Here is a 25777-nt window from a genome sequence, read left to right as displayed (position 1 = left end):
GCAACCCCACCGTTGGCGCGTGAGAAGAATGAACTCGACGAAAGGGTACAACCAGTACGTCTGTTCCGAACCCACGAAGCTCATACGAGCCGTTCGTTGCACAAATCGATTAACTCCATAAAAGAAAAAGCTGAGAAATGCGACGAAAAAATCTAAACTGTTCATTTTTTAATTCCCCTTATAATATAAATTCAAATAAATATTCTAGAATGCATGAATACAGATGTAGCTTTCATGTAACGGTATATACAATTAATAAGAAAGAATAGCCAAAAAATGATCATCAGTAATGTCGCAATTTTTATGTAACTGGTGGAGTTAATTGATTTGTGTAGTGAACGGATCATGTGTTCATTCCTCTCGGGTGTCAACAGTACATATTTTCAAATAATCACTGCAAACCTACACGTTGCTGTTGCACACTGGTTTGTAAGTGAGTAGCAACATCCAAATGAAAATAATATCTGTAAAAGAAAAAGTATACGATCGCTGTACTCGTGCGAGATGTGTGAGCGAGTCGATGCGATTGGACAGACAGGCCCACGAGGCGTTTCTCTGGTCTGTCCGTCGGATAGTCTTAGTGTCTAGAGAACGGAGAGCCGCTTCCATGGCGTTGGAAAAGCCATCTCTTCTCGACGAGGTCCAGGCACGCTGGTCCCTGACGTTTTTCACGAATTTCCGGCGACACGGGACGCGGTACGCGATACGTTTGCGGCTTTCACGTGCCGCGTGAAACGCGACGGACAACCCCGAACTTAACGGCGCACGGCCGTCGATTCGTCGCGCACTAAAACTAAATGCGCATCGGAAACGTTCATGCTTGCCCGGTCGCGGACGCGTGCACCAGCGTCGACGCGCGTTTATCGCGCAGCGCGCCAACGCGCCCGCTACTCGTTTCACGGTGCGTATTATAGTTGCTGCTTCGGGGGACAACGGAGCTTTCTAGCCTACTGTTGCAGTGCTCCTCAAACTTGATTATTGTTTATTCCAAATAACGAAACAAGCGGTTACGAAGATTCAGGTGTCGTTCCATTAACGGAAAATGTAAGAATAGAATCATCTACTGAATAGTGATAAACTGAATAAAAGAATAGAGAGAAGTATACGTTAACCGCAAATAAGTTAATATTCAAACAAATGTTCAAGCTATCTACATTGCTAAATTTTCGTTTGTACTTTGAATTCTAGAATGACCTCAGTTTAAGAAAGAAAAAAAAAACACTGTAATAGGGGGTTGCGAGCTGCACCGACAAGTTCCAGTCGGGCAACTACCCCTATACCGGTCCTGTGTCCTCTGAAGCTGCTTTGCGTACGTGTATCGCCGCGTTAATTTACAAATTCGCCCGTTCTATTAAACTGTCCTTGACGTTCGAGCTTTTAGACCACGAACAAAAGCGCGTCGCGCTGGTGCTCGCCTTTCTACCTTTTTCTTCCCCATCCACTCACACCCCCAATCCTTATAGTTCTTTTTTTCAGGTGCACACACGCGCGAACAAAAATCGTGGCGTATTTCGCATCGCGATGTTTCGAGCGGGCGAATCGTTCTCATTGAGTAGGATCGAGTTTCGAGCGTATCGAGTTTTCACACGTTCGTCGAGGTATACACCTAATTAAGGTTATTATCGTACATCGTGGAATATTTATTAGACAATGTATTCGCAATTTTCTACTAACACCTTCAAGATCTGTTTGTGATTAATTTAAATTCCTGAAGAGAATTTCACTTTCATTTTAAGCAATAACACTCTGGTTCTATTTGTGATACCTATTTAAATCGAATGACCGTTGAATTCTGCTTGTTTACGATTTCACTTAATACAGAATGGTCCAAACAAGCTAATATCGAGTTACCCTACATTTGCGACCCGCAGCTGATTCTCTCCGGTACATTTTGAGGTCGAAGAGTATATATAATTACAATAGTCGAAACGGCTGAATCGAAATAATTGTTTTCGGTCAATGTGGAAATACTATATATGTACAATGATTGAACTCGTGAAAGACGATATATCAAGCACCCGATTAAATTCTCATTTCTAAATTACTCTTGGAATACTCCTTACAAATTGAGAGCAGCTTCCATTATTACAGATCTCGAAGACGATTTGATATAGAAAATGGAAAGTTCGTGAATGAGTAGCTTGTTATAATTCTATCGCATAACCCATTAACTGTCAACTATGAGATGTCCTGTAGTTCAAATTGATAGCAATTACTCAAAGGATAAGTTTATACCCTTCTGAGATTGTGAATTTTTTTTTTAAAACAACAAATTCAATACATTTTATTATCAAAATAATAACCTACAATGTCTCATAAATATTCGTACCCTCTACATCTATTAAAGAAGTTTGTCTAAATTATCTAAATTAAATAATAGGTTCAATGTTTTCAAATAAATGTTTCACGATAAATTTGTACATGGATAAACTTTACATTTGTATATAATGAAAAATTTATTTGGAAACATCGAACCTATCATTTAAATTAGACAAATTCCTTCGATAAACACAGAGGGTAAGAATATTTATAGGATCGACTGTAGATTACGCATCTGTATTAAATCCTGGCGTCCAAGGCGCACCATTTTAAATTTGTTTGGCAGTGAATGGGTTAAATCGTCCGAATCTAACTCGATCACAGAACACCCAAAGGAGCAACCTCCTCGAACGCGTCCACGTACAATCGACTCGAGAAGAGCCGATTCCACCCGTCGATCCGCGAGAACGATCCACGGGGATCGCGATTTCGGAGCAGCGTCCGGAGTCCTCGCGCGAACACACTCTCGGCACAACAGTCTTGTCTTAAGCATGATAGAACAGGCGAATAGAGTGTCCGATATAAAAGTTCGCCAAAATGTCCGCAAATGTCTGTTATGGAAACTGGATTTCTCTGGTCGATTACTCACCACCATTCTGTGCGATAATCGGGTCGAGTGCCACCAACAGGACGAGGAAGATAGGAGTCATATTGACCACCCTCTTTCCCGTCTTCCCTCGGTCACCCGTGATCACTGCACACTTAATACCACCGTTGCGGCGTTCCACCTATGAAAAACAAATCACCCTCGTCTTAACATACCACCTCCACTCGGTTTTCGTAGACGATGCCGTCGAATCCACGGCGTTGATCACCGTCGTGCAGTGCCAAAAACAAGCTGGACGTTGATGGGGGCGAGAAATTCTCGAGCAGTGCTAGGATCAGCGAGAAACGCCTTCGCGTATCACCATTGGTGAAAAACTTTCGGCTAACTCTGGCAACGCGTAAAAAAATACTCTTCACCGGTGACTAGTCGGCAGGTGACGGACAAGCGCGAACAAGGGAAATGGAAACGCTTATTCAGCGGGAATCGAACGTAACTATCGACACGCGCCATTTACCACCGACACACGGGCGTTCTATATCCTACTTGGAAACGCGGCGAATCTCGCGATCACGCGAGCAAACGGCGAAAGATAAAAGCGACAAGTTTTCCTTTCTTTTTTTTTTCACGAACATATATCATTAACGACCGCACATTTTCGTTCGTCGACGTGCTCGGCCCCGAGTCGCTCCGCCATTCACATCCTTCCTCTAGCGGGGTTCCTCCTGTTTCCTCGGCGATCGTTGTAAAAGAAAAAAAAATGAATCGACTTCGAGGAGTCACTTCCCGACGTATTCCTTCGAGGATGGTCCTCTTCTTCTTTACCCCGCCTCTTCGCCGCACGAACAGATTCCTCTTCTTCTTCCTCTTCTTCACCCTCGTCTTTGCTAAGATTTCAGCGACGTGCTAACAAGGAAGCAGATCGAGAACACGCGTCTTCCACCTTTCCTCCTCGATTGCTCCTCTCCAGACTCTCTCTCGCTCTCTCCGCATACCCTCCTCGTCTGGTAGACAGTCATCGAACGATTATCTCGTCTCTTTCTTTCGATGATTCCACGACCATCCCATATTTTTCACTATCCACCGCCCGAGTGGTAACCTTCGAGAAACTTTCCGTCGAGACTGGTCGCGCCAGGCGGTAACCCCTGTACCCGGAAACGTCGACTCGGCTCCCGTTAGCTTTAGTTACATCTTTCGACTGATCGACTCCGATGCTCGTACGGCCTCGTCGCACCACTCGCGGTTCCCTACGCTCCCCTGCATTTTATCTACCCGGATCCTTCCGTTCCGCTTGCTTCATCCGCCGCTCGAGCAACGCGTGCTCCAGAATTCCACTCGCGCTACGACTGGTTCCGGGGAGAATTCTACAATTCGAAGCTTGCGATAGGATCGTCGCAACCAGTCGAACACTGTTCGATGCGTTTCGCAGGAGAGAGTTTCGTGACAAGACTTCCGTCTTCTACGTCGTTCGAGTCTAACTCGTTCGAGTTTGACGACTTCTGGTCGCGCGAGGATCTTCGAGTTTGCCACGAATTACACTTAAAACCGTCCTTCGGGGCGTTCTTTTCGCTCCTGTGTCATAATCGTGACGACCTCCGCCTTATCCAACACTTTTCTTCTCCACTGGTTCACCGAACTTTCGTAAAATTCCCGACGGCCGAGCCCGAACTGAATTCCATGTCACTTCGTAAACTCTTCCCGGTGCCGTTTACTTTGGGTGTTTACAATTTTTTCCACGCACTGGTTCACCGTTTACTCCCAGTGAAAGACACTGCAGGTGGTTCGTCAGGCTCGAGGCGCGCGCGTGACTCGTGATTCGCGGTTAAAATTGGAAAATACCTCGCGAAGATGCGAGCCCGCGTTAAGGGTACTTTTCTGAACGCGCGCTGCGGCTTGACTGACTCACCCCCATACCCCGCGACGATACCCCCTCGCGGCCTACCGCCGTGGCTAGCGCATGCGCGTCTCATCCCCTCTGATTACGGGGATCCTGCCACGAAAACGTCTACGAATTCGCGCGAGCTAAGATTTTCGTGCGTTGAACGATGTCCTACGGAAACGACCGATGGACGATCGGCTATTCGACTACGATCCGAGATATTTAAACGTCGAAATCGGGGCGTGTAGAGGTCGAGTCTCGTTTAACCGGTTCCCTGGATTATGGTCGAATCAGATGTTTGGAAAAAGAACCGCGAAAGCGAAAAGGGGAACGCTCGGGAGGAAACGAGACGGAGGAAAAGAAGAGGGAAACGTAGAGACGGCGCGCAGAGAGGGTGGTTTCAGCGCTGGTTTAAACGCGACGCATGCGTCCCCCGCGCGAGAGGATGTCCGGGGTGAGCCGCCGCCGTGCTCTGGCCAACGTATCGCAGTTTCTAGCTCGATGTTTGTCCGCGTGGTACTCCCAGGGACGACGGTGCTCGTGGCGACCACGAGGGTGCCGGAACGCGGCTCGAGAGATCCGCGACCGCCTCGACAAACACGCGCCAAACGAGAAAAGCAGAGAAATCGCGATGCGATACCGCGACCCGATCTTCGACGCCTGCGCCCCTGTGCTCGTCCGATCCAAACTCGTCTCCGGTTTTTTCTCTTTCCTGCTCGGACCCTTCGTCGTCCAACCACGGAACTCGGGAGGCCCCTGGGAGTACGGGCAGCTTCCATCCGACGAAGAAACCACCCTCCTCGCCGGCAACGTGACACTCTTTCCGAACGGGTAAGTGGCCAACCGTGTGCACTTCCGAATAACTTCCTTCTCTCGTCTCTCTATTATTTAACGCGTCCTACGGAGAACCGAACCAGCCGAGGACCGTACAGCCACCACGTCTTTAAGTATCTCGGGCCTTTTAGTGGGTGTAGATTCGCGTCGATTTTGCGAAACGAACGAGGTCGATGAAGAATGAATTTCGGTGAAATTGTACTGTTAACGCGTGGAGTACTTCTCGATTATTTGGGAATTTTCAGTAGGTATTCAGTGAAATCTTTGTTGCGGTCGAAGATCCAAATTTTTCCCAACGTTCTCAGTGCTACAGTTCGCATCACCCTCGTGGAAAGATACCTTTTTAATGTTCATCAATCGTTCCTCGATCATTTCTGAATTTGATACCGACAGCTGTCCACGATAGACATTTGCATTCGTTGTTTGATTGGGTTCCAGCATCTCAAAGTGAATAACAGCGTGGGTATTCCGTCAAAGTCGCGAGTCCTTTTTGCACTCCATTGCAATCTTCACTTTGCGAGAGCTTGGTCATTCCCTTTCACTTGTGATAGTGTGACGAAACAGTTCGATGAAATTAATTTGGTGTTTATACAAATGTTCTGAATAGATGATCTCCGTCATCTCCACTCCGTTTCGATCGCTGTTAACCATTTCTGACCAGTCCATTCTCGCTACGAATATTATTTATTTTTCTTACGGGTGGAAGTTGCATTTTTCTCGCTAAAGGAAGGTATGAAATGTGTCGCTCGTACTGATTACCGATATCCACGATGTAACGTCTTATATTTATGTGCTATCTTTACGACACTCGAAGATAAACCGAGCACTCGGGCGCGTATATCAGAACCAGATGGAGTATAAATAACGGTACGGTATTTTACGAAACGAGTCATAACTAGATCGCGGACGGTTATGCAAATGCATATTTGAACAGAATGAAGTTGCAAGAATGGGACTTCGGTAGAAAAACGTTTTGTTCTTGAGGAATTTAAATCGTCTACATTTCATTCCGCGTATGTTGCATAAGTGCATACATTTTACATATCTGCATGTGTCCTACATTTTGCACATCAACTTAGATTTTGCATATACTTGAATATATGCACGAATCGTGGCATATTTCCAACATATTTTTATATATTTTGCATTTTTCTTTTTGGAAAGTGATACATAAGTGGACCGTAGATGACCTTGCACGTGAGACACCATACGCGACGCGTATGCAGAATATATGCAAAATATATGCAGGTTAATGTAAATATATACAGAATATATGCATACATATGCGAAATAATAGAATAAGCAAATAGGGAGTATGTATGAATATGCATCGTTTTTGAATAATTACCGATGGTGTTAGAGGGATCAAGAAGATTAGCTTCATCGCTAATGGCCTGAACAAAATTTCTTTACAATCTTTCAAGATTATGACGAGAGCAGTTTGCATCTTTAATTTACGTTTCTCGTATTTCCGACACAAACGGAATTCAGCAAAATGTAACCCAATTCCTGATACGATTCAAATGTAGTCACACAATAATTACCGTTTAATTGCGGAGTAATCATCGTGTTAATTACCGCGTAATTAATGTCCGAATACTCTCTAGTCTTAATCGTGGAAACGTAATAAGATTCGCGTTTTTCCCCACGTTGCTCGTCATTGCAACGAGACAGGAATTTAGCGTAACAAGGGCCAATTCAACACTGTGTTGGAAGTATTGTTTTATCACGCGGACGTAGCTTTAATCTCTCCCATTTAAGCTCTTCAATTGAGCGAAACAATTGCTGTATACTAATTTCAAGAGTCGCAAACTTTCCAAAGTAAGACCTTCTCAGGCAACGAACCAAGTGGTTAACTTTTTCCTCTCAAAATGTTAATTATTTTCACGTAGACCGGGGTTCGTTTAAGAATTCTTGATAACCTCACCGTCGCGAAACGCAATAGGTACGCACCAACCCTAACCTCTCGTCGGCTTGCGTAATTGACCGATATCGACGATATCATCGGGAAAGTAATCCATTTCGTTCGCGGTTGTCCCCTTTCTCGTTCTCGTTTGGATACCACCCGACAATTCGCCCCCCCTCCCTCTCTTCGAATAGCGACCCTCGTAATTCTCGTCGCCTCCTTCGTCTAGCAAAGTACACCCCCGCTTCTGGAATATCGGATACGCGTTTCTGAGCCGCGCAACTCGTTCAACGAACAAAGAGCCGCACAACGGAACAGAAATTACTATCGCCTCCAATTATCGAGCGCGCTAATTTTTTAATAAGTCCGAGCGCCATTCAGCGCTCTCGTTTACAGGGGGGTATCGATTATGACTTGGCGACCGAACGTGCACGGGGAAAAGAGAGCCAGGAAACCCGCCCGTCGCTGCCAGGGACAAAGATAATTAAATTACCGAGCTATCGCGACGATCAGGCCGTACTGGCGAGCGATTAGACGTTGTTACGGTTTAATAACAACCCCGTCCATTTACCGTCGTGCCGTTAGATGCGAGAAAACGCGAAAACAATTACGCGCTAACGCAATAATTTCAGTTTGATGTCGTGCTCGTCGGTGTCAAGAGGCGATGCGTCATCGGTTCGATGATACCATTGATAATTTTCTACTCGAGGTCGAGCTTCTTTTGTGTCGAATCGAGGGCGCAACGTGGGAATAAATTTTGCGAAACTGGGGGAGGGGTTGAACAAATATTTATTTGCGCTCGTACGTTCTTGCTAGCTACGGAAAGTCTTGATAAAGGGGATGAAACATTTGTTGGTAACGAGAACACCCGCTACGGGAATTTTTAATAAACGCATATTCTCGCAAAATCGTTATTTAATTTTCTCCGACGACCTTACTCTTACACCCATTTACCGACTAATTAACTCTTTCTTTTAATTATTTTTATTTGGGGTAGGATTCGTTTAAGGATCTTAACACGTTGATAACCTAGCTAAGGATGCGAATTACCTTATTTGTGAAGAGGATGAATATATGAAAAGGTTGGTCTCGTTACCGAGAAGAAAGTTCATTTATATTTCATAAGTTCATTTTATAAATTTAGCCCTCTATATAATTTTATACATATATAAAATTGGCCTAGTTTTTTCCCGATGCAATTTACCAACCATATCCAACCTCGCATCACGAGAGACCCATGGTCGTGCTTCAACGGTATTAAGTTCTTTCAGTTAAATTTTTGTCAGAGTCTTCTTCGTACCCGTTTCCTCTTTTTCTTATTCAGAACTGTAAATTTGCATACGTCCCCAAAAACTCCTCCATCTCAGAGATCATTTTCCTTGTTGACCGTTTTTTGCGAATTCGTCGGTTTCTACCAGATTTTACTCATTAACCCATGGCTATTTTCTTGTCGAACACCTCTGTAAGGCGGTCGTTTCGATGATTGCAATTTTATCGGAATTTTTTCGCATCGTACTGCGTAATTTTCTCGCGCCGATTAGTGGAATTTTCTTGGCTGACGTTGAAAAGTCTTGCACCCTGTACCTCCGAGGACAGAGACGCGTTCCTTTGCTCCAGGTTCCTTTGATAAGAAAAAAATTCCAAAGCACGCGTAAGTTAATTTAATGCCGCTGCCAGTGCGCCGGTATCCGATGATAAATTCCACGGTATCTCCGTCGTTTCTATTCTTCCATTCTAAAATCTGTCCGCTCTTTCTCGTCCGCGAACAAAAGACGATCGTTGGAGTAAGAATAACAGCGAGGAAGCGCGGCGCTCGAGTACGCGGCGGAACATTAGAATTAAGGGTGGGGGATAGGCTGCTCGGAGGGCCGACAAACGATCGGAAGTGAAGAGAATACAGCGGTGCCCGGTTATACGTGAAAAATTGAGACCGGAAGCTCGCGTATACGCGGAGGCTGCTCGCGAATTCATTCTAGGAATGGATCAGAAACGATACGAAAATTCTGATCGAGAAATCTTTGCCGAATCTATTGTTTCGTGGATGCTCTTTGAAGAGGTAGTAGCGTACAATTGCGTGGCAGATTCGTACGTACGAAGAAAGTTGACACGTTACCGAGCGGTAGACTTTTTCCTTGGACAACTAATACTTTGTCGTTTATTATTCCGATAACATTTTATGCTCCCATTATTAGACGAACTATGAATTGTACGAGCCGGTCATTGCACAAATCGATTAACTCCATAAAAGAAAAAGTTGACAATTGCGATGAAATAATGTACATCGTTTTTTTATATTCCCTTCATAACGTAAAAAATAAAAATAATAAATGGTGTTAATCTTTATTATTCAAGAAAGTTATGACTATACCAAGTGCTTCGATACTTAAATTTAAGATTTTTCAAGAAGCAGAGTTAATCGATTTACGCATCGATTTAGGCTCGTATGTTCCTTGCTTACCAGTCGGTGAAGTGTTAAGAAAAATTAGCAACGAGGAATATATCAAAGTGAATCTTCCAATTCTTGTTTCAAAAGTTCCCAGCTCGCGTAATCAGTTGAGACGCGAGCGGCACCGCTTCGAAGTGCGCTACTCCGCGAAATCTCCGGCGCCCAGTCGATCGTTGCAGTGTATCGAGCAGCCTCGGCTCGGGCCCGTTCAGCGTCGATTCTTTCGTCGCACGCCCGCGTAACTGAACTCACAGCGTATCCTGTTTTACGAGCGACCGTCATAGAAACACGCAGCCGTCGATAGCGGAGCTTTGTTCCACCGATGATGCTCTTCGATGGCGAAAAACCCGCGTCGAAAGGCACCGATATTCACCGCCCCCTCCTGTCATCCGATAACGTTTACGATGGATTTTTCTCGTATTTTTTTTTTGTTTTGTTTGTTTGTTCCAACCACCGCGCGCGCGAAGCGCATCTCTCTGATCCGCTTATCCGGAATTACCAATTTATAATCCGGATTAACGTATTTTCGAGACTACAAAGAGGCGGAGCGTGGGTGGATCGCGCGAAATTGTACATTATTTCGTTGGCATTGTAAGGGAGCCAGAGAAGCACGAGGGATGACAGGCGAGAGTGGGTCTGGTGGGAAAACGACGCTCGTTTTTGACCCCGTTTATTATTCGTTCCGCGACTTCGGCGGCTCTTTTATTTTTCGTCGATACAACGGTGTGTCGCGGCCGGGCTTGAAATTCTCCAAACTTTTCGGCGCGTTCGTGCACCTGTTCGCCAGGAAAAAAAAAAGAAAAAACGTGGACGAGAGCAAACAAGCGGAAGAGACGGCAATGGTTCCCAGGACCAGTCGACGGCCATGTAAAACGTCGCGGAACAATCCTACATCGCGCTCGCATTCTGGTAACTTATGAATAAACATTTCTTGGCGCCATCCAGTGGAAAATTACTCTCGGAAATGTCCCCTATCCCTCGGCCCGTATTCTTTTCCTCTTTCCCGTCTCTATTCTCTTCTTTCGCGCGACCCGTTTTCTTCTCGTTTTTCCCCGGGTCCACCCTCCCCCGAGGACGAAAATTTCTCCGTCGCCTTTGATAGAATTCAAAGGTGGCGCGCGACATCCGACGCTTCCTCGACGGCGGTCGGTGCCGGGCGAAAATGAAACGCGCACGGATCGAATTACGCGGCTAGGCGATAAAATAATTTAACGAATAAACTCGCGGATTAGACTTGCAAAAAGGTTTAACGGGGGGGAAATTAATATTCATTCCTCGACGTGTGGCGTTCCAGGTCTGTTTCTTTCTCGCAGGTGGGCCTCGAAAAGGAAAATATTAACTTCGTTTGCTAGGCACCGAGTTTGAACAAAGAAACCTCCTTCGTTTATTCAATTATGAGACACTCTTGTCAAGCGTCGAACGGGCGTTTGAGCTCTGTTTAAAATTTGCCAGTTTATTTTCGTAAAACAGTTGAAATTTTGGTAACTCATATGTAACGTGAGGGTGGTGTGTTTATAAATTACAAATCGAGTCCGTTTTATGATATGCTGTTAACTCGGCATCAAGGATTGTTTCCGCGACTAATATTGATACAAATTTTGGTCGCGTTTGACAATTAGTTGATGGTCACGCGTTGTCTTTCTCGGAGGAAAAGCCTCGAAGAGGAAAATATTAACATCGTTCGCTGGGTACCGAGTTTGAACAAAGAAAACTCCTTCGTTTATTCAATTATAAGGCACTCTTGTCTCGCGTCGATCGGGAGTTTGAGTTCTGTTTGCAATCTGCCAGTTCATCTTGGTTTTGCGAAAGAGGGTGAGTTTATTTTCGTAAAACAGTTGAAACTTTGACAACTCACATGTAACATGGGGGTGGTGTGTTTATAAATTATAAATCGAGTCCGTTTTATGATAGGCTGTTAGCTCGGCATCGAGAATCGTTGCCGCGATTAACGTTGATACGAGTTTGGTCGCGTTTGATAATTAGTTAATGGTCACGCGTTGATATGTAACGCACACATAGCGCGGTGCGCGCTTTCTGTCCGCTCGCTGGTAAAAGTGAATTTGTTTCGCTCGCTGTCGATGCACTGCTGTTGATTCATTAAACAGACTTGGCCGGGCTAGTTTCACCTCGGCGCGGGTATAATAACAACCACGGGTCGCGTTTGATACGAATCTACGTTTCCCAAACGTTTGGCTATTAAATCAAAGCGTGGTCCGCGCACCCGCGCAATGAGCCCTGATTCGGGACGAAAATTGAAAAAAATAAAATTCGCGCACCATCGAACGCGTTCACACGGTTTATCCGTCGCTCTTTCAAAGTAAATTACGCGCGTTTCGATTAACCATTCCTCCGCGGGCTTAAATATAATTTAGCGGCGAACAACTCGTTAAACTTCCGCGTTCGGTTTGGCATGCCGATAATTTATCTTCGGCGTCGGTTCATTTGTCGACGCGAATGCTTGGCTTTCGTTACTTTCGATTGGATGAGCATAAATCGCCGTGAATTCAACCACGACACTCGAAGGCGAAAGGACGACTGAGGACCCAGATGGTTTGGAATTAATTGAAGGAAAAGTTATTGGGTATATAAATAGATATTCATCGTTTCACGATGGAGGAAACAAGTGAAAAAAAATGCGTGGTAAATCCTGCCACGTTTTTTTTTTCAATGCGATGATCGTTGTTTTATTCGATAGTTTTAGGTAGAGATGATCACACACGCGCGAAAGAATAATCTGCTTTTAGTTTGTGTATTTTCACCGTTTTGGGATATCGCTTTCAACGCAGCGACCAAAATATTGCTAATAATCCGTACAGTATTGAAACGAATCGAACAGAAAAATTCATGTGCTGTCTGCGTCGGTGCAGGCCATTCTAGCTTTGCAAAAAAAAAACTACCCTTTACTGCTTACGAAAGGTGGTAAAGGGCTATCAGTCTTCTAATTTCCGTGCCGAGTTGGTAATGCCGACTCACAAATAGAATTCATAAAGAAACCGCAATTTCCAGGAGAAAGTGCCAAACATCCCCCTCAATCGCGTTCGACTGGTGGATTGATTTGGAGTAAAAGCTTTGCGAGCCGTCGATCGGTGCTCGAAAGTACCTTGAAGCGAGCAAATCGCAAATTGTCAACGATCAAAGAGAACCCACTTGCTCGTCGGAGTAGCTACGGTCCCGATAACGTTGTTTCGAGCGCCCGCGTTTTATTACGCGATAAATTTACAGTAATCGAGCACGTAGTCGCGAGAAACGGGTATGAAAGCAGCAAAGATTCGAGTCCCTTCGAGAAACGCTCGCTTCTTACCAACCCTCGCCCTTTCGTCTTAATGGCCTTGATCACGAAACGAGTTAAAAATCAAGACTCGCTCGAGCACGGAATCGTTTCTTCCTTGTAAGGAAACTCGTGGAAGGCTTTCGAAAGAAAGGATTTTAAAAGTCGTCGCGTTGTTACGGCCGACGGAGTCCGTTTAATTGGCAGAATACCCTTTAATTGAATCGGCAACTGGTAGCAGGAGAGCCGCGTCGTCTTTCGGTCGGCGCCAATTACGCTCGAAATCGTAATTGCAGCACTTCGCGGCCGTCGGTTATCGCCACCTTCATAAATCGATCGCATACGAAGGTGCAATGACTGTTTCGATTCAAAGAAACTTGGTCGAAACGAGCAAGTTATCGGTAGATCTACCGTAAGCTAACGAGGGTTTAGGTTTGAGTAAATCTCAGTAGACTAGGACCTCCTAACTCTCTCGGGCCCCTTGACAACATCGAAGTTGTTGTAATTTCACAAAATTAGGAATCCAAAAATACAGATCCAGAGAAAGTGGTCAAAACGAGGAAGTTGTCGCTAGATCTACCGTGAAGCTAACGAACGTTTAGGTTTGAGTAAAAGCTCAGCGTATACTAGGAGCTCCTAACTTTGGTGGACCACGTGACAATCCGACATCGAACTTCTGGTTTCTAAAATAAGAAAAGGTCCTCGTAAGGGGCCTTTCGGAGTAATCAGCTTCGTGGTCCCTATCAACCTAGATCGCCCGGCCACAGTGACGTAAATAAATTGCGAGTCTCGCGAGCGACGATCGAGAAATCTACTCGGTGTTCTCTCGTTTCGAAGGGTGATTCAAAGAAAAGCTGATTTCGCGGAGTGCCCCAGGACCGAGGGGGTAGCGGGCGCAGCAGCCAGTAACGAACCTTCCTCCACGGCTGGTACTTAGAAACGCCGCGTCTCGAAACGGAGGATGAGGAAAGGAACGACCAGCGCCGCGGATAAGGAAAGGGCTGCGGGGTTGGGGATATCCTGCTGTCAAAGGCGACTGTAAGGAAATTTTCGCGGAAAGGAAAAATCTGTAACTCGACGGGAGTAGCGCGGGGAATCCAATTGTCAGTGGCAAAGGAACCGCGTCGCCGTGCCGTCGTCGCGAGCCAGACCGAGACGGAGTGAACAAAAGAGTGCTTGAAAATCGAACAGAAGCGGAGTCAAGGACGCGTCTTTGGGCATTTTGGCACGCATTCGTTCCCAACGCAGGGGTTACGCGATAGGACCTGACGGGAGAGCCGGGTGTCCCTCGGGGATGCGCGTCCATTAGGAAGGGTACACGCTAATATCTGGTCACGTGACTGTTATGATTATGTTATTGGAGGACTAATGGGTCCCAGGAGCACTTCTATATTATTAGGTCGTAAGGAACGTCGTTGTCCGATGTCAACTTTTACGAACTTAACTTAATGATCCCGATTCTAGAACCTTTTAGTTATCGTCCACGTCACCCACATATAGATGACGAAGCTTCTCGCTAAAGAATTCGTAAATTTTTATGAGAATTCAAAAATAAGTAATACGGCAATTTTTAAGAAAAATTCAAAGACACATTTGAATTCCGATATACATTTATTGAATTACACAGGTACCATTTTGTTCCGCAACCTTTCCATGTTTTAAAGGATGTACACATGTTACTTGTTTTCAATCATCCCGATATATCCAAACCTGTACCAACCACCAAAAATCGACGTGGATTTTCCAGGGAAACCAATATGATGGATGTGATAAAAGATCTCGTTTATATTTCTGTTATTGTTATCTTTGTTATGTATGATATAAAACAAGACGTCTCTTTACAGCAACATAAGAGACGATATTACTTATGGAATGACCTAATGGAAACCTTGCGATAAAATGGCCTTCAGCCATGCGAGAAACCACCCGAGAAAACATAGTCCTCCCTGAAGTGAGTTCCGGCCGTTCCACGAGGGTTTGTGCGCTCGCTGAGAAATCTAGGGCAAAGATTTCGTTCCAAAAATCGGTGCCACAAGTTGATAACACTCAGCGATTTAATCGGTATCGTTACATTCGTACCATCTCCCTCTCCCTCCTCCTCTCGACGAGTCTCTTGACGAGCTTCGAAACGAAACGGAAACGACGATCCCGTGCGTCGCGGCGCAATCCAAACACGATGAAGTCCCTTCGAAACGGGAGAATAGCGCACTCGTACGAGAGAATACCGATCGAGGGCTGCACGTATGTAAATTTTTATTACGACATCGCGTACCGCCGGTAGAAAGGAAATGGGATATTTTGCGACGACGGAGAGTCGGCCAAGTATTAACTCCGCCTCTGGCTTCGAATCTTCTTTGGCGGGGGTCCCCGGCCACCGAACTATGCGGAAGTCGCAGTTTCGTATCGTTCGAGTTTCGGTTACGCGAATCGAATGTTAAATGTGTACGTAGCGAAATAATATGGACCGCGAGGAGAGGAGGAAGGAGTCGAGTGTTTCACGCGTATTGTACCCATCAGCCATGAACCCATGAAGTCTTCTCGAACACTCCTATCTCCTATCATACAAGGAAACGTTCTCCGAAAGGAGAAAGCTTCGGGATTTAAAACGGCGATGTATGGTACTCTATCTATTCAAGAAGTTTGTCTAAATTAAATATCAAGTTTGATGTTTCCAAATAAAGGAGCGTGTTAAGAAATGCTCATTTTTGGCATCGCCTGGAAATGAAAAATTCATACAGGATCTTTTAGAGTGTCTCCTAAGGAACAAAAAATGTCGGTATCACTTTCCCGAGAAACGATGGGAAAGTTGTCAAAAATACGTTCAAAGTATGAACGTGATGATAACGGAACTTACGTATATTTTACATTTCGTCGTCTTCTTCTTCAGATATCGATATTTTCTAATGAATTTCAATTCATTAACTTGCTCAACTGTTAATGGATTCCGAGTTTCCACTACACAGAATCGAAAGCCACGATCCACAAGGAAAATATCACCCGGTTCAAAGTAACTTAATCGAGAGTATCGAAACGTCTTAAAAATGATTAATTATTAAAATGACAGCGGAGATTTTGAATTTCGAGTCGCAGTACCATCATACAATATTGATTTTAAAAAATACCAGATTCATGTGGAACCAATTAACGCCATTAGAAGAAGAAGACGACGAAATGTAAAAGATACATAAGTTCCGTTATCATCATATTCATACTTTGAACGTATTTTTGACAACTTTCCCATCGTTTCTCGGAAAAGTGATACCGACATTTTTTGTTCCTTGGGAGACATTCTAAAAGATCCTGCATGAATTTTTCATTTCCAGGCGATGCCAAAAATGGGCATTTCTTAACACCCTCCTTTTTATCATAAATATATAGGTACATGTGTACAGCTTGTTCGTGTACATATTCATAATGGAACATTTATTCGAAAACATCGAATCTATCATTTAATTTAATCAAACTACTTCAATAGATATAGAAGTAGGTATGCGACTGACCGCATGCCCGTTGACACGCCAATTGCCACTCGTCTTTGTCGAGTTTAACCGAAATTATTGAAAGAGATGCTACGATACAAATTCTTACAATTCTGCCCTGAAACCGTGCGCCCACTCGATCTGCTCGATTCAAACGCAGAAACATTCCATATGTACCAGCCCGCTACCACCGAAAACCATACATCGTGAAATAATAATTCGTTTACGAGAATTCCCGCAATACCGTCCACATTGTATCGAAATTTCAAACATCCGGCTGGCGCATAGGAAACGTGAAAATCGCAACACGCGAAAACGTTTAAATCGATATCGATATACGATAGGAGCGGGCTTTTTCTTGCAACCGTTCACACGTTGACGAACCCGCCGCGCTGATTGAATCTCCGGTTTCCATTCTCTTGCCGCGCAACGAAGCAGTCCGAGCTACGCGGGAACACGAATCGCTCAAAAATTCCGATACAGGGCAAACGAGCTCGATTACCGCGAGCTAGTCGATGATAATCGCTCGGTGGCCGGTCTTGTTTTCGGGCGCGATTGTTATTTTTCTTGCCAGCGACCGGGATGTTTCCATTCGAACGAAGCCCGGCAACCGCGGAAAGGTAGCGAGAAACGGGAACGCAGCGGTCCGATGGAAAACGGCGTAACGCGTTAACGGATGCTTTTAATCCAGTTCGGATGGGTATCTCTCCGCGTCCCTGTAACTCTGCCCATCCACGAATGTACCCGCGATTCCAAACAGTCTCTGAAACCAACGCGCGCTCTACACCACGCAACCTACACGTGTAAACGAATTCATCCTCCCCCTTCTCCCTCGCAAACAGACGAACTCGGTTCTCCAGGTTCTACCCTTTCGTCGTTCCCTAGCTTTCCGTTCATTTAGCTTTCCGTTTACCAATAGACGGTGATCGATACGCGGCCGAACGATCGCGCCATGCAACATTAATCGGATCGCTACCGACCCTCCGACGGTCTTCCAAACCCCTCGATGGAACCCTTGAAAGGTGAAAATGCATGGACGACTTCCGAGGGCATCCGCTGACCCTTCGACGATTATTTACGAGTTACGAGTGACGCGTTTGTTTTTGCTTTGTCCAACTGTTGATTGGTCTAGGTCAGGCCTCGGCAAGATCTGCACTTTTTCGGCCGTTTTTCGGTAAACTCTGCCCTCTCGCTCTCCCTTTAGGTCGACGTCCGGCACGCAGCTAAGGAACCGTTCGAGGTCCAGGACCGTGTCACTTCGCCGGGATCTTGCGAACATATTTTAAAAGGGGATTCCGGAGTAGCAGCTTGTTCGCAAGGTACCGGTGACGGTAGGACGGTCCTGAGACTCCAGGCAGGTCATTGGCTACGGACCGGCTAGCCGGGGTTTACCGAAAAACGGCCGAAAAGTGCAGATCTTGCCGAGCCCTGGTCTAGGTGTTTGAAAATTGTACTATTAGACAGAGATGGGTAAAACCCTAGGCTTCGAATAAATCTGAAGTTTGCCGACGTGTTTGTCTCGCTTCCTTCTTTGAAAAATATTCAAAAGAGGAAACGAGACAAACATATCGGCAAACTTTAGACTTATTCGAAGCCTAGGGTTTTGGCCATCACTGCTATTAGGTTATCATATAAGTTCGTGCTGCAGACTGAGTCAATATTTAATAAAAAAACTACAGAAATTTTCTGGCGACGGCACAATGACAGAAAGGTGGGAAAATATTGTGAAACGACAGATCACCTTTTTTTATAGCATTTAAGGGTATGTTTCACATATTAGTTTGAGTAGCAGAACAAGTGGCACGCACTTGTGGGACGACCTAATATTTTAACACTTCACCGACTGGTAGCCTATTAATCGTCTTCTTGCTATAGCAAGCAATACTTTGTTATCTATTACTGAGATAGCATTGGATGCTCCTATCATTACACAAACTATAAAATCGATAATACTATTACAAAGAGGCAAAATTTGTTTGTACGTAGAGGGTAGTTTCTGGAACTACTGAATCAATTTTAAACATTCTTTCAGTAATAGAAAGCTACGCTTAGTGACATACAATGGGTGTAGAATGTATTCGCACACCGATCAATTTTACAAAAAAACTTTTGTGTGAAATTGTAGTTTCTTAACTTCTTTTTTTATAATCAATGATATTTTACATTGTGGCGTGGTAAATGCTCTACGTCACTCGTTGTGTGGAGGGCTAGGCCGTCACGAACTATCTCAGTTTTCGGTGCAATAGATTGACCAGGTTTGGCTATTCCGCGTAGGAGCCTTAAGCGTCCCACAGACTGCGCTGACGTGACGTGGGCCAACGTCACATCAGGCTTCGTAGGTCGATGTCAGACATGAAGCGGAGTCAGATTGACACCATTAAAAGATGAAAATACCAACCTCCGCAATTTTTATCAGAACTTTGCGGAAACAACATCAAATGATTCCTGATGTTTTTGCGATGAAAATGGTACCACACATGACATAATTTGGACAATAATTAACGAAATTATATGAAAAATCTGATTGCATAATTGAAAAGTAATTTTGTTAAAAATAGTTCGATTTACGCGATGTGAGATATCATTTTAATCGGGAGAACACCAAGAATACAATGCCATCACGTTCACGTGGATTCGATGAAGAATAAAGAATTCGGTTTTATGAAAAATTGATGAGTCGATGGCCTGTTCGATCCCAGACCCTTGAGCGACCCCAGGTAGGCGCTCGGCCGAGAACAAAAGACGGGCAGTCCATCGTAAAATGATGAACTGCTGTACATAAAATGTTTATATTTTTCATCAGATTGTCGGGAAAGTAATATCAATGGATTCCTTATGTTTTTCCGATAAAAATGATATAAAACATCACATAATTCGGATATTTTTTTACCTGAAGAAGCAGCGAATACGTCAGCCTGTACTGCAAGCATCACTCATCAAATCGCTAACACCTTTTTTTTGTCAAACAGACAATAATATAAGAAATAATCTTACCTCATAGAAAACTGATTGAGCAATAAGATGCTTTGATCACAATAAAGAATAATTTGAATTAGAAGCTCAACCACTTTGTATAAAAAGGGTTAGCTCCTAAACATATAATTATCAATATGAATAATTTTAATGTATATAAATTTACAGAAAGAAGAATAACTAATCAAATCAATTTCGTTAAAATTAATATAAATATTGGTATAAATAAGTAAATAATTATATAAATTAATTTTTTCAATAAAAAAAATTCCTTATTCAATAATTTTACAAGATCTGGTAATAATGCAGTTAAATATAAATTATTTTATACTTTTCACTGCATTTTTTCGTACTTTTAAGCAATTATATTTACAGCTGCTCATATAAATTAATGGTCATATAAATTCATATAAATTAACTAGAAATTCTGTCAATACTCTTTAGTGCAGTTTTAATGTTTTTAAAATTAGTTTATCTCTTAAAAATGGAAAACAGGATTGTAGAAAGCACCCGGTCTCCTGACGCCTTTCAACGCTCACGGAAAATCTAGTAGGTTTGATATGCTCCTGACGCGTCAGAACGCATATTTCGTCAGATAACATCAGCCCACGTCACGTCAGCGTAATGTGAACGTTGTCACGCGAAACCCTATGTTAGAATTTTAACTACAGCGTCTACGGTTAGATGGCGCTAGCCCACGTCTTCCCACGTTACGTCAGCGTAATGTGAACGTCGGCACGCAAAACCCTATGTTAGAATTTCATACCACGCGTCTTATGACGTGGGCCCACGCCTCGTCAGAGCAGTCTGTGGGACGCTTTATGCCGTCGCCGATGGTCACAGAGCTTCTAGTAAAACCAGAGTGCCCCTTGGCGGAAAACGGGTCCGTATTTATACGGTTTTGGGCTAGTGCCGGTTGACCAATAGGGCGCACCGGAGCTTCCTATCGGTTCGTGGGGGGTGCTAACGGTACATTTGCAGGGACGCAGAGAAATTTTCGCTCGTGTGGGCGCTACAACATGTTCTCAGAAGTCTCTAAGACAGATATAGTCCGAACGTTTACTAGTTAATATGATTTGTGAAATTAACAAAAAGATGCGAAAAGTGGGTAAAAGTATAGAAGCAATAAGTATTTGTACAATTCTTATGACGAACCATTTACAGTGGAGTTTGTAACGTAAACACATTAGTTTATTGCTCCGTACGAATTAGAAAACATCAAATTTCCAGTAAAGTACTTTTAAAAATAGCTCTAATAGAGAAATCGAAGAAGATCCCACTTCGAATAACTAATAATTTAGTTAATTTAATGCTTAGAAGAGTTACAATAATTATAAAATCAAAAGGAAATCCCACGAAGGAAGTATTATATACGTATAAATTAATGTAAATTTCTTTTAGTTTTTAATCAAGTTTTAAAAATTAAACAGTTGTGCGAATACTTATTGCTTCAATATTTCTATCGATTAATTGTTTTTTCTTATTAATTTCGCAACTTACATAAATAGCTATTTTTTTTTGTAATCTATCTATTCTAGAGATTGTTTATAAAAATTAAGTTAATAAATTACCATCTTACAGTTTTTTTGAAATTGATCGGTGTACGAATACTTTCTACACTCACTGTAGGCTATATTTTATTTTGATAAATATAAGGTTTACATTCGAAATCTCAATATTTGTGTAAGAGGATATTCCAGAACGCACGGAGAGAGAAAAGATAGTCAGTCGTTGGATTGATTTCGGAGAAAACGGTTAGCTGTCTTCCTATATTGTATTTCTAACCATGGTAAAACAAGCCGATGAATTACTCAAACAAACGATCCCAGAATTAATTATAACGGAACTCATCGCCCTCGTTCGCTGACTGCAAACAGCCGAGCCTATTTGTAATAACAACAGGAGAAACAATAACGCTATAGTTAATGCTACGATCTTCGTGACGGGCGAACAGGAAGACGATACGCGATAATGTCGTTTTATTAAATTTTCTGTCTGCGCAATTGAGTATAATTATGTCGATCATTAAAGTTTCAACGGATGGAGCGAGTCGAGCGGAGGAATGAAAATTTCAGTGGACCCCAACGGTTTCTCGCGACCGTGGGAAAGACTAATTAAAATCTGGCGTCAGTCTCGAAGATCGTCAAAAGTTTGCTGTTTCGGCGAGAGTTGGAGCAAAAGCGCCCCCGGGTAGGACGAAACGATTTTTCCAACGACGTGAATCCACGACCACGAAATTATGAGGCCGTAATCCGATAATTGTCCCGTTTAACACGTTGTTCGCTGCACGCTTTTCATTTTATTCCTTCGCGAACGTATTCGTAACTGTGACCAATTCGCAGGAAAGGCCGCTGTCGAACGGGTAGCAACGGTTGAATTTGTTAGCGAGATTTCTCCCGCGCTCGCGGTTCGTATATTTTCATTTTACGAGCGCGGAAAACGATAATGCCAAGCGTTGTCCGAACGAAAATATCGATTTGAACTTCCTCACAACTCCGGTCGAGCGAATAAACGTGAAAATCGATGCTCGGTAAAATTTTTAGCGTATTATTTTTGCATATCCGACAATGGAGTTAATGATTTTCCTGCTTCATTCGATTACAACAATATTTCAAACTTTTCCGCGAATGGACGGAAAATTTTAGCGGTAATTCCAGCCAGAATGTAATTAACGGCACAACTGTAATTATAAAATCGTATAATAATACCAAAGATACGAGCTATTCGCGCGAAATTAAAGAGTTCTCTCGCTTTAACGGTTCGAAAAATAGGACATTTTTGACAATTTTTTCCAGGTGAAAATAGGGGTCGAGTGTCGTTAAAACTTTATACGTGGTTTTGTCAATTACTTAACAAGGTTTTTGAATTTTTATACGTGAAAAGTCAATGTCGAGGGGTGTCTGTGCCATGCACACGCTTGGCGCGCAATGCGATGAGAAAAACATGACTTCGACGTAATGCACTCTCACAGCTCGTAAAATGGCCCGAAGCTGCGCGTTCAAATTGAATTATAATCTGTATGAAGTTCTTGGAACACCGAACCTACTTTTACGAAAGGAGAACGAAATCAACAAAATGGCGCCAGTAGAGTGAAACAATTTGGCGACCATTTTTTAACGTTTGCCAAAGGTACAAAACATCTTTTTAAATCTTTCGAGTTCAAGAAAGTCGAAGTAAACTGCCATTACGTTTCATTTAAATCGCGCGACGACAAAAAACAAACGAGATCTTACTCCGCTCTTCTACCGGAGGCCCGGAACATTCTTGAAGAGATCGACGTACACGTGACACGCACGCACGTGAAAGTGCAAGAAAAGCAAAATAGTTTCTTTGAGACACCTAAAGCTTGAAGATCCCTCAACAGCAACGATACCCCGTTCTCGGAAGAGGCAGCTGCGAAAAAGCGCTGCGCATGAAAGCGCGTAAAATGGCAACCGCTCGCGCCAGATTTCTCCCGTTTACGCGTTTCCTTCCGCCGTGAAAGGACAAAACACGCAAGTGGAAGCAAAGGGAAGTGGATGATACTGAAATGGAAGCTCGTTCCCCCGCGTTTCTACGCGTTACTCCTCGTTTCCTTTCTACTTGCGCCCGCTTTTTATCCCCCCCCCCCGTCTTCCCCCGCTTTCTCTGTTCACCTGTCCCCTTTCTCGCGCCTCGGTCCCTACCTCGTCTCCATCTCGTCTCGACATGTCACTCGTAACAAGACCCGACAACAATACTCCTCTCTTTCCTTTGTTCCGAAATTCTTTGCCCGCTCGAGGCTTTGTGTACGCGTCATCTGTATTAATTAAAAGTTTTTGAAGACCCCTCGTATCCACTGTTAGGGCCTCGAAAATACAGACGACGAACATTGAAACGACTCGCGACTTGACCGCCTTCTCGACTCAGCGACGCGCGCTGGGATTTACCTCGCGTACGGCGCTTCGTCTTTCCTCCTTCCGTCGCCATAACCGCGGAATTTCCTGAGTGATGGGCAAAATTTTCCTCGGGTAACTAGCAACTGCGACGATTCGAGTCCAGGTTTTGATTCAACCCTTTCAGACCTGAATTTTTATTTTTCGTGTAATTTCATTTTTATGTGGTCAACTTGAACTAAAATTAGTATGGAAAAAATTTTAAAGAAATTCTAACAGTGTAGCCTCCGAGGAAAACTGACCATTCTTCATGTGCACAAGTAAACGATAGCGTCGGTAATTTAAAAATGTCGTGTCCTTAATTCTGGACGCCTGGTCTGAAAGAGTTAACGAATCACGGATAGCCAGTCGCTTTAGATTTCGATCTAGATAGAAATATTGTCCCTGGACTCGAGAACGTTGACGCAGCATCTGCATTCGTTTCTCCTCAAAGCTGCCCTCTCTGTCTTCTCGAGTCGCATCGAGAAGGGTGAAGCTCGTGGAAACGAGACTCGAGAAAACAGAGAGGATGATCGGTCCATCGAGGAGAATGCACGTCGACGACGATCGACGACGCGGATACTCGAACGGAAACCATTCGGACTGGAGCGAAGAAAGTATCAGGAAACCCGGAAGCAGCTGGATTGGAAGCGATTGTGAGTCGTTTTGCCGCATGTGTCTCTGCTTGGAAGTACTGTACGGAGCAAGGAAGAACATCCCCGTGTTGGGAGGGTGAGAGGACTGTGGGCAGCGTCGAGTAATTATTGGTTAGTCCCAAGCCTTGTGGAGGCTGACTGAAGCCCCCTAAACATGCAGAGGATTATTGGAGGTTTACCTGCGGGTCTGGTCGACCATCTTTCTCGTCAGTGCTTTTCGTAAGGAAAACAATAGACCAACCATGCGTAAACCTTATGCTCCTGAGGGCATACGTTCTTTCAGGAGTGTAGAAACAAAATTATTGCAATTTTTATTCATGTGTCGTTCTTGCACAAATCGATTGACCCTTTGTAACCCTTTGTTACCACGAATGCTAAGCTTAGATTTAGCTTCGAAGATGGAGTCCGATTGTCATTTTATCGACACTTCGAGTTCCAAAGAAATTAAACCTAAAGAAACATTATTGCTGATAAATTTGCTGCGTGAAACCTAATGGTGACTGAGAGTCACCTCTCGAGTGCGAAGGTACTCTTCGTTGACCCACTTTTTCAAAAATCTTAAATTTAAATGTCAAAACACTTGGCATAGTCATAACTGTTTATATTTATAATAACATTTCTGAATAATAAAGATTAACACCATTAACTCTTTGACCTACGATTTACTGTAGGATCGTGCGTGCCATAATCAAGTATAAAATCCCTTGCACCCTTTCAAACGGCGTGCCTCTGACTTCGATTCAAATTCTGCACCACAAGTCTCACGCGTTGTTATAGGTTAAAGAGTTAAACGACAAAACTTTTTTAACCACTGAATAATAAGTAAGTTATTTCGATTAAATTAATCGATTTGTGCAATGAATAGCTCGTTTATAAATGTATCTTTTGGAGAGTAATTGGACATTTGTTCAAGAGAACGTTGACCTTTTCCTCGGACAATGTTCGAGCACGACCTTTTTCCCTGAATGTCTCTATCCGTCTGGATGCGAGCAAGAATAGCCCCGGAGCTTCGTGCTTTTACGCCGCCTTATTTATGCATTTCGTTGGCGTGCATTTTTCGCGCAACCTGCAAGATCGTTGAGTGCTTCCTCGCCAGACCACGGTTCCACGACGAGCGTTTCGATTCACGGAAATCACGAGAGCCTCCATTTCCCGCGATTTATAATTTCCAATCGTATCGGTAACTGGTCTGCGAGCATTTCACGGAAACGCGCGTACTTTATTTTTTCCCCGGAAAAACAGATAGAAAAGAGTCGGGTCGCGGACGGGAATTCGTTTTGTCGTTAGAGGACTCTAAAAAAATGCACTTTTTATTTTCCGTAGCTTGCATAATGCATGTGTTTTGCATATTTTTGTGTAAGACTGTATCGCGTGGGTATGTCGCGTGCATTTATTGCGGCTGCGTTTCGTTGAGTCGGTACTTATTAAGCCCCATGAACGTATTTTATGGTTGTATACATAAATATGAAGATTTATTAAACTTTGGAAGGAAGTTTCAACGCCAAAACTCAAATTGAAAAATGTGTATAGCAAGAATCGAGAGGTTTTGTCAGAGAACGTATCTGGAGGGTCTTGAGGAT

General features: G+C 43.7%; 1 protein-coding gene across 15 annotated transcripts in view; it reads right to left on the bottom strand.

The window, feature by feature from the left end:
- Positions 1-25777, bottom strand: part of LOC128880862 (tyrosine-protein phosphatase Lar) — a 589166-nt gene that overhangs the window by 330795 nt on the left and 232594 nt on the right. For all 15 annotated transcript variants that reach the window (XM_054131372.1, XM_054131374.1, XM_054131368.1 and 12 more), the window contains one exon: positions 2909-3047. In XM_054131372.1, the coding sequence (XP_053987347.1) occupies positions 2909-2969 (61 nt within the window). In that variant the 5' untranslated portion in view covers positions 2970-3047. The remainder of the gene's footprint in view (positions 1-2908; positions 3048-25777) is intronic.

This window comes from Hylaeus volcanicus, chromosome 8 (genome assembly GCF_026283585.1).
Source record: "Hylaeus volcanicus isolate JK05 chromosome 8, UHH_iyHylVolc1.0_haploid, whole genome shotgun sequence".
Lineage (NCBI taxonomy): Eukaryota > Metazoa > Arthropoda > Insecta > Hymenoptera > Colletidae > Hylaeus > Hylaeus volcanicus.
This window is presented reverse-complemented; position numbering and strand designations above follow the sequence as displayed.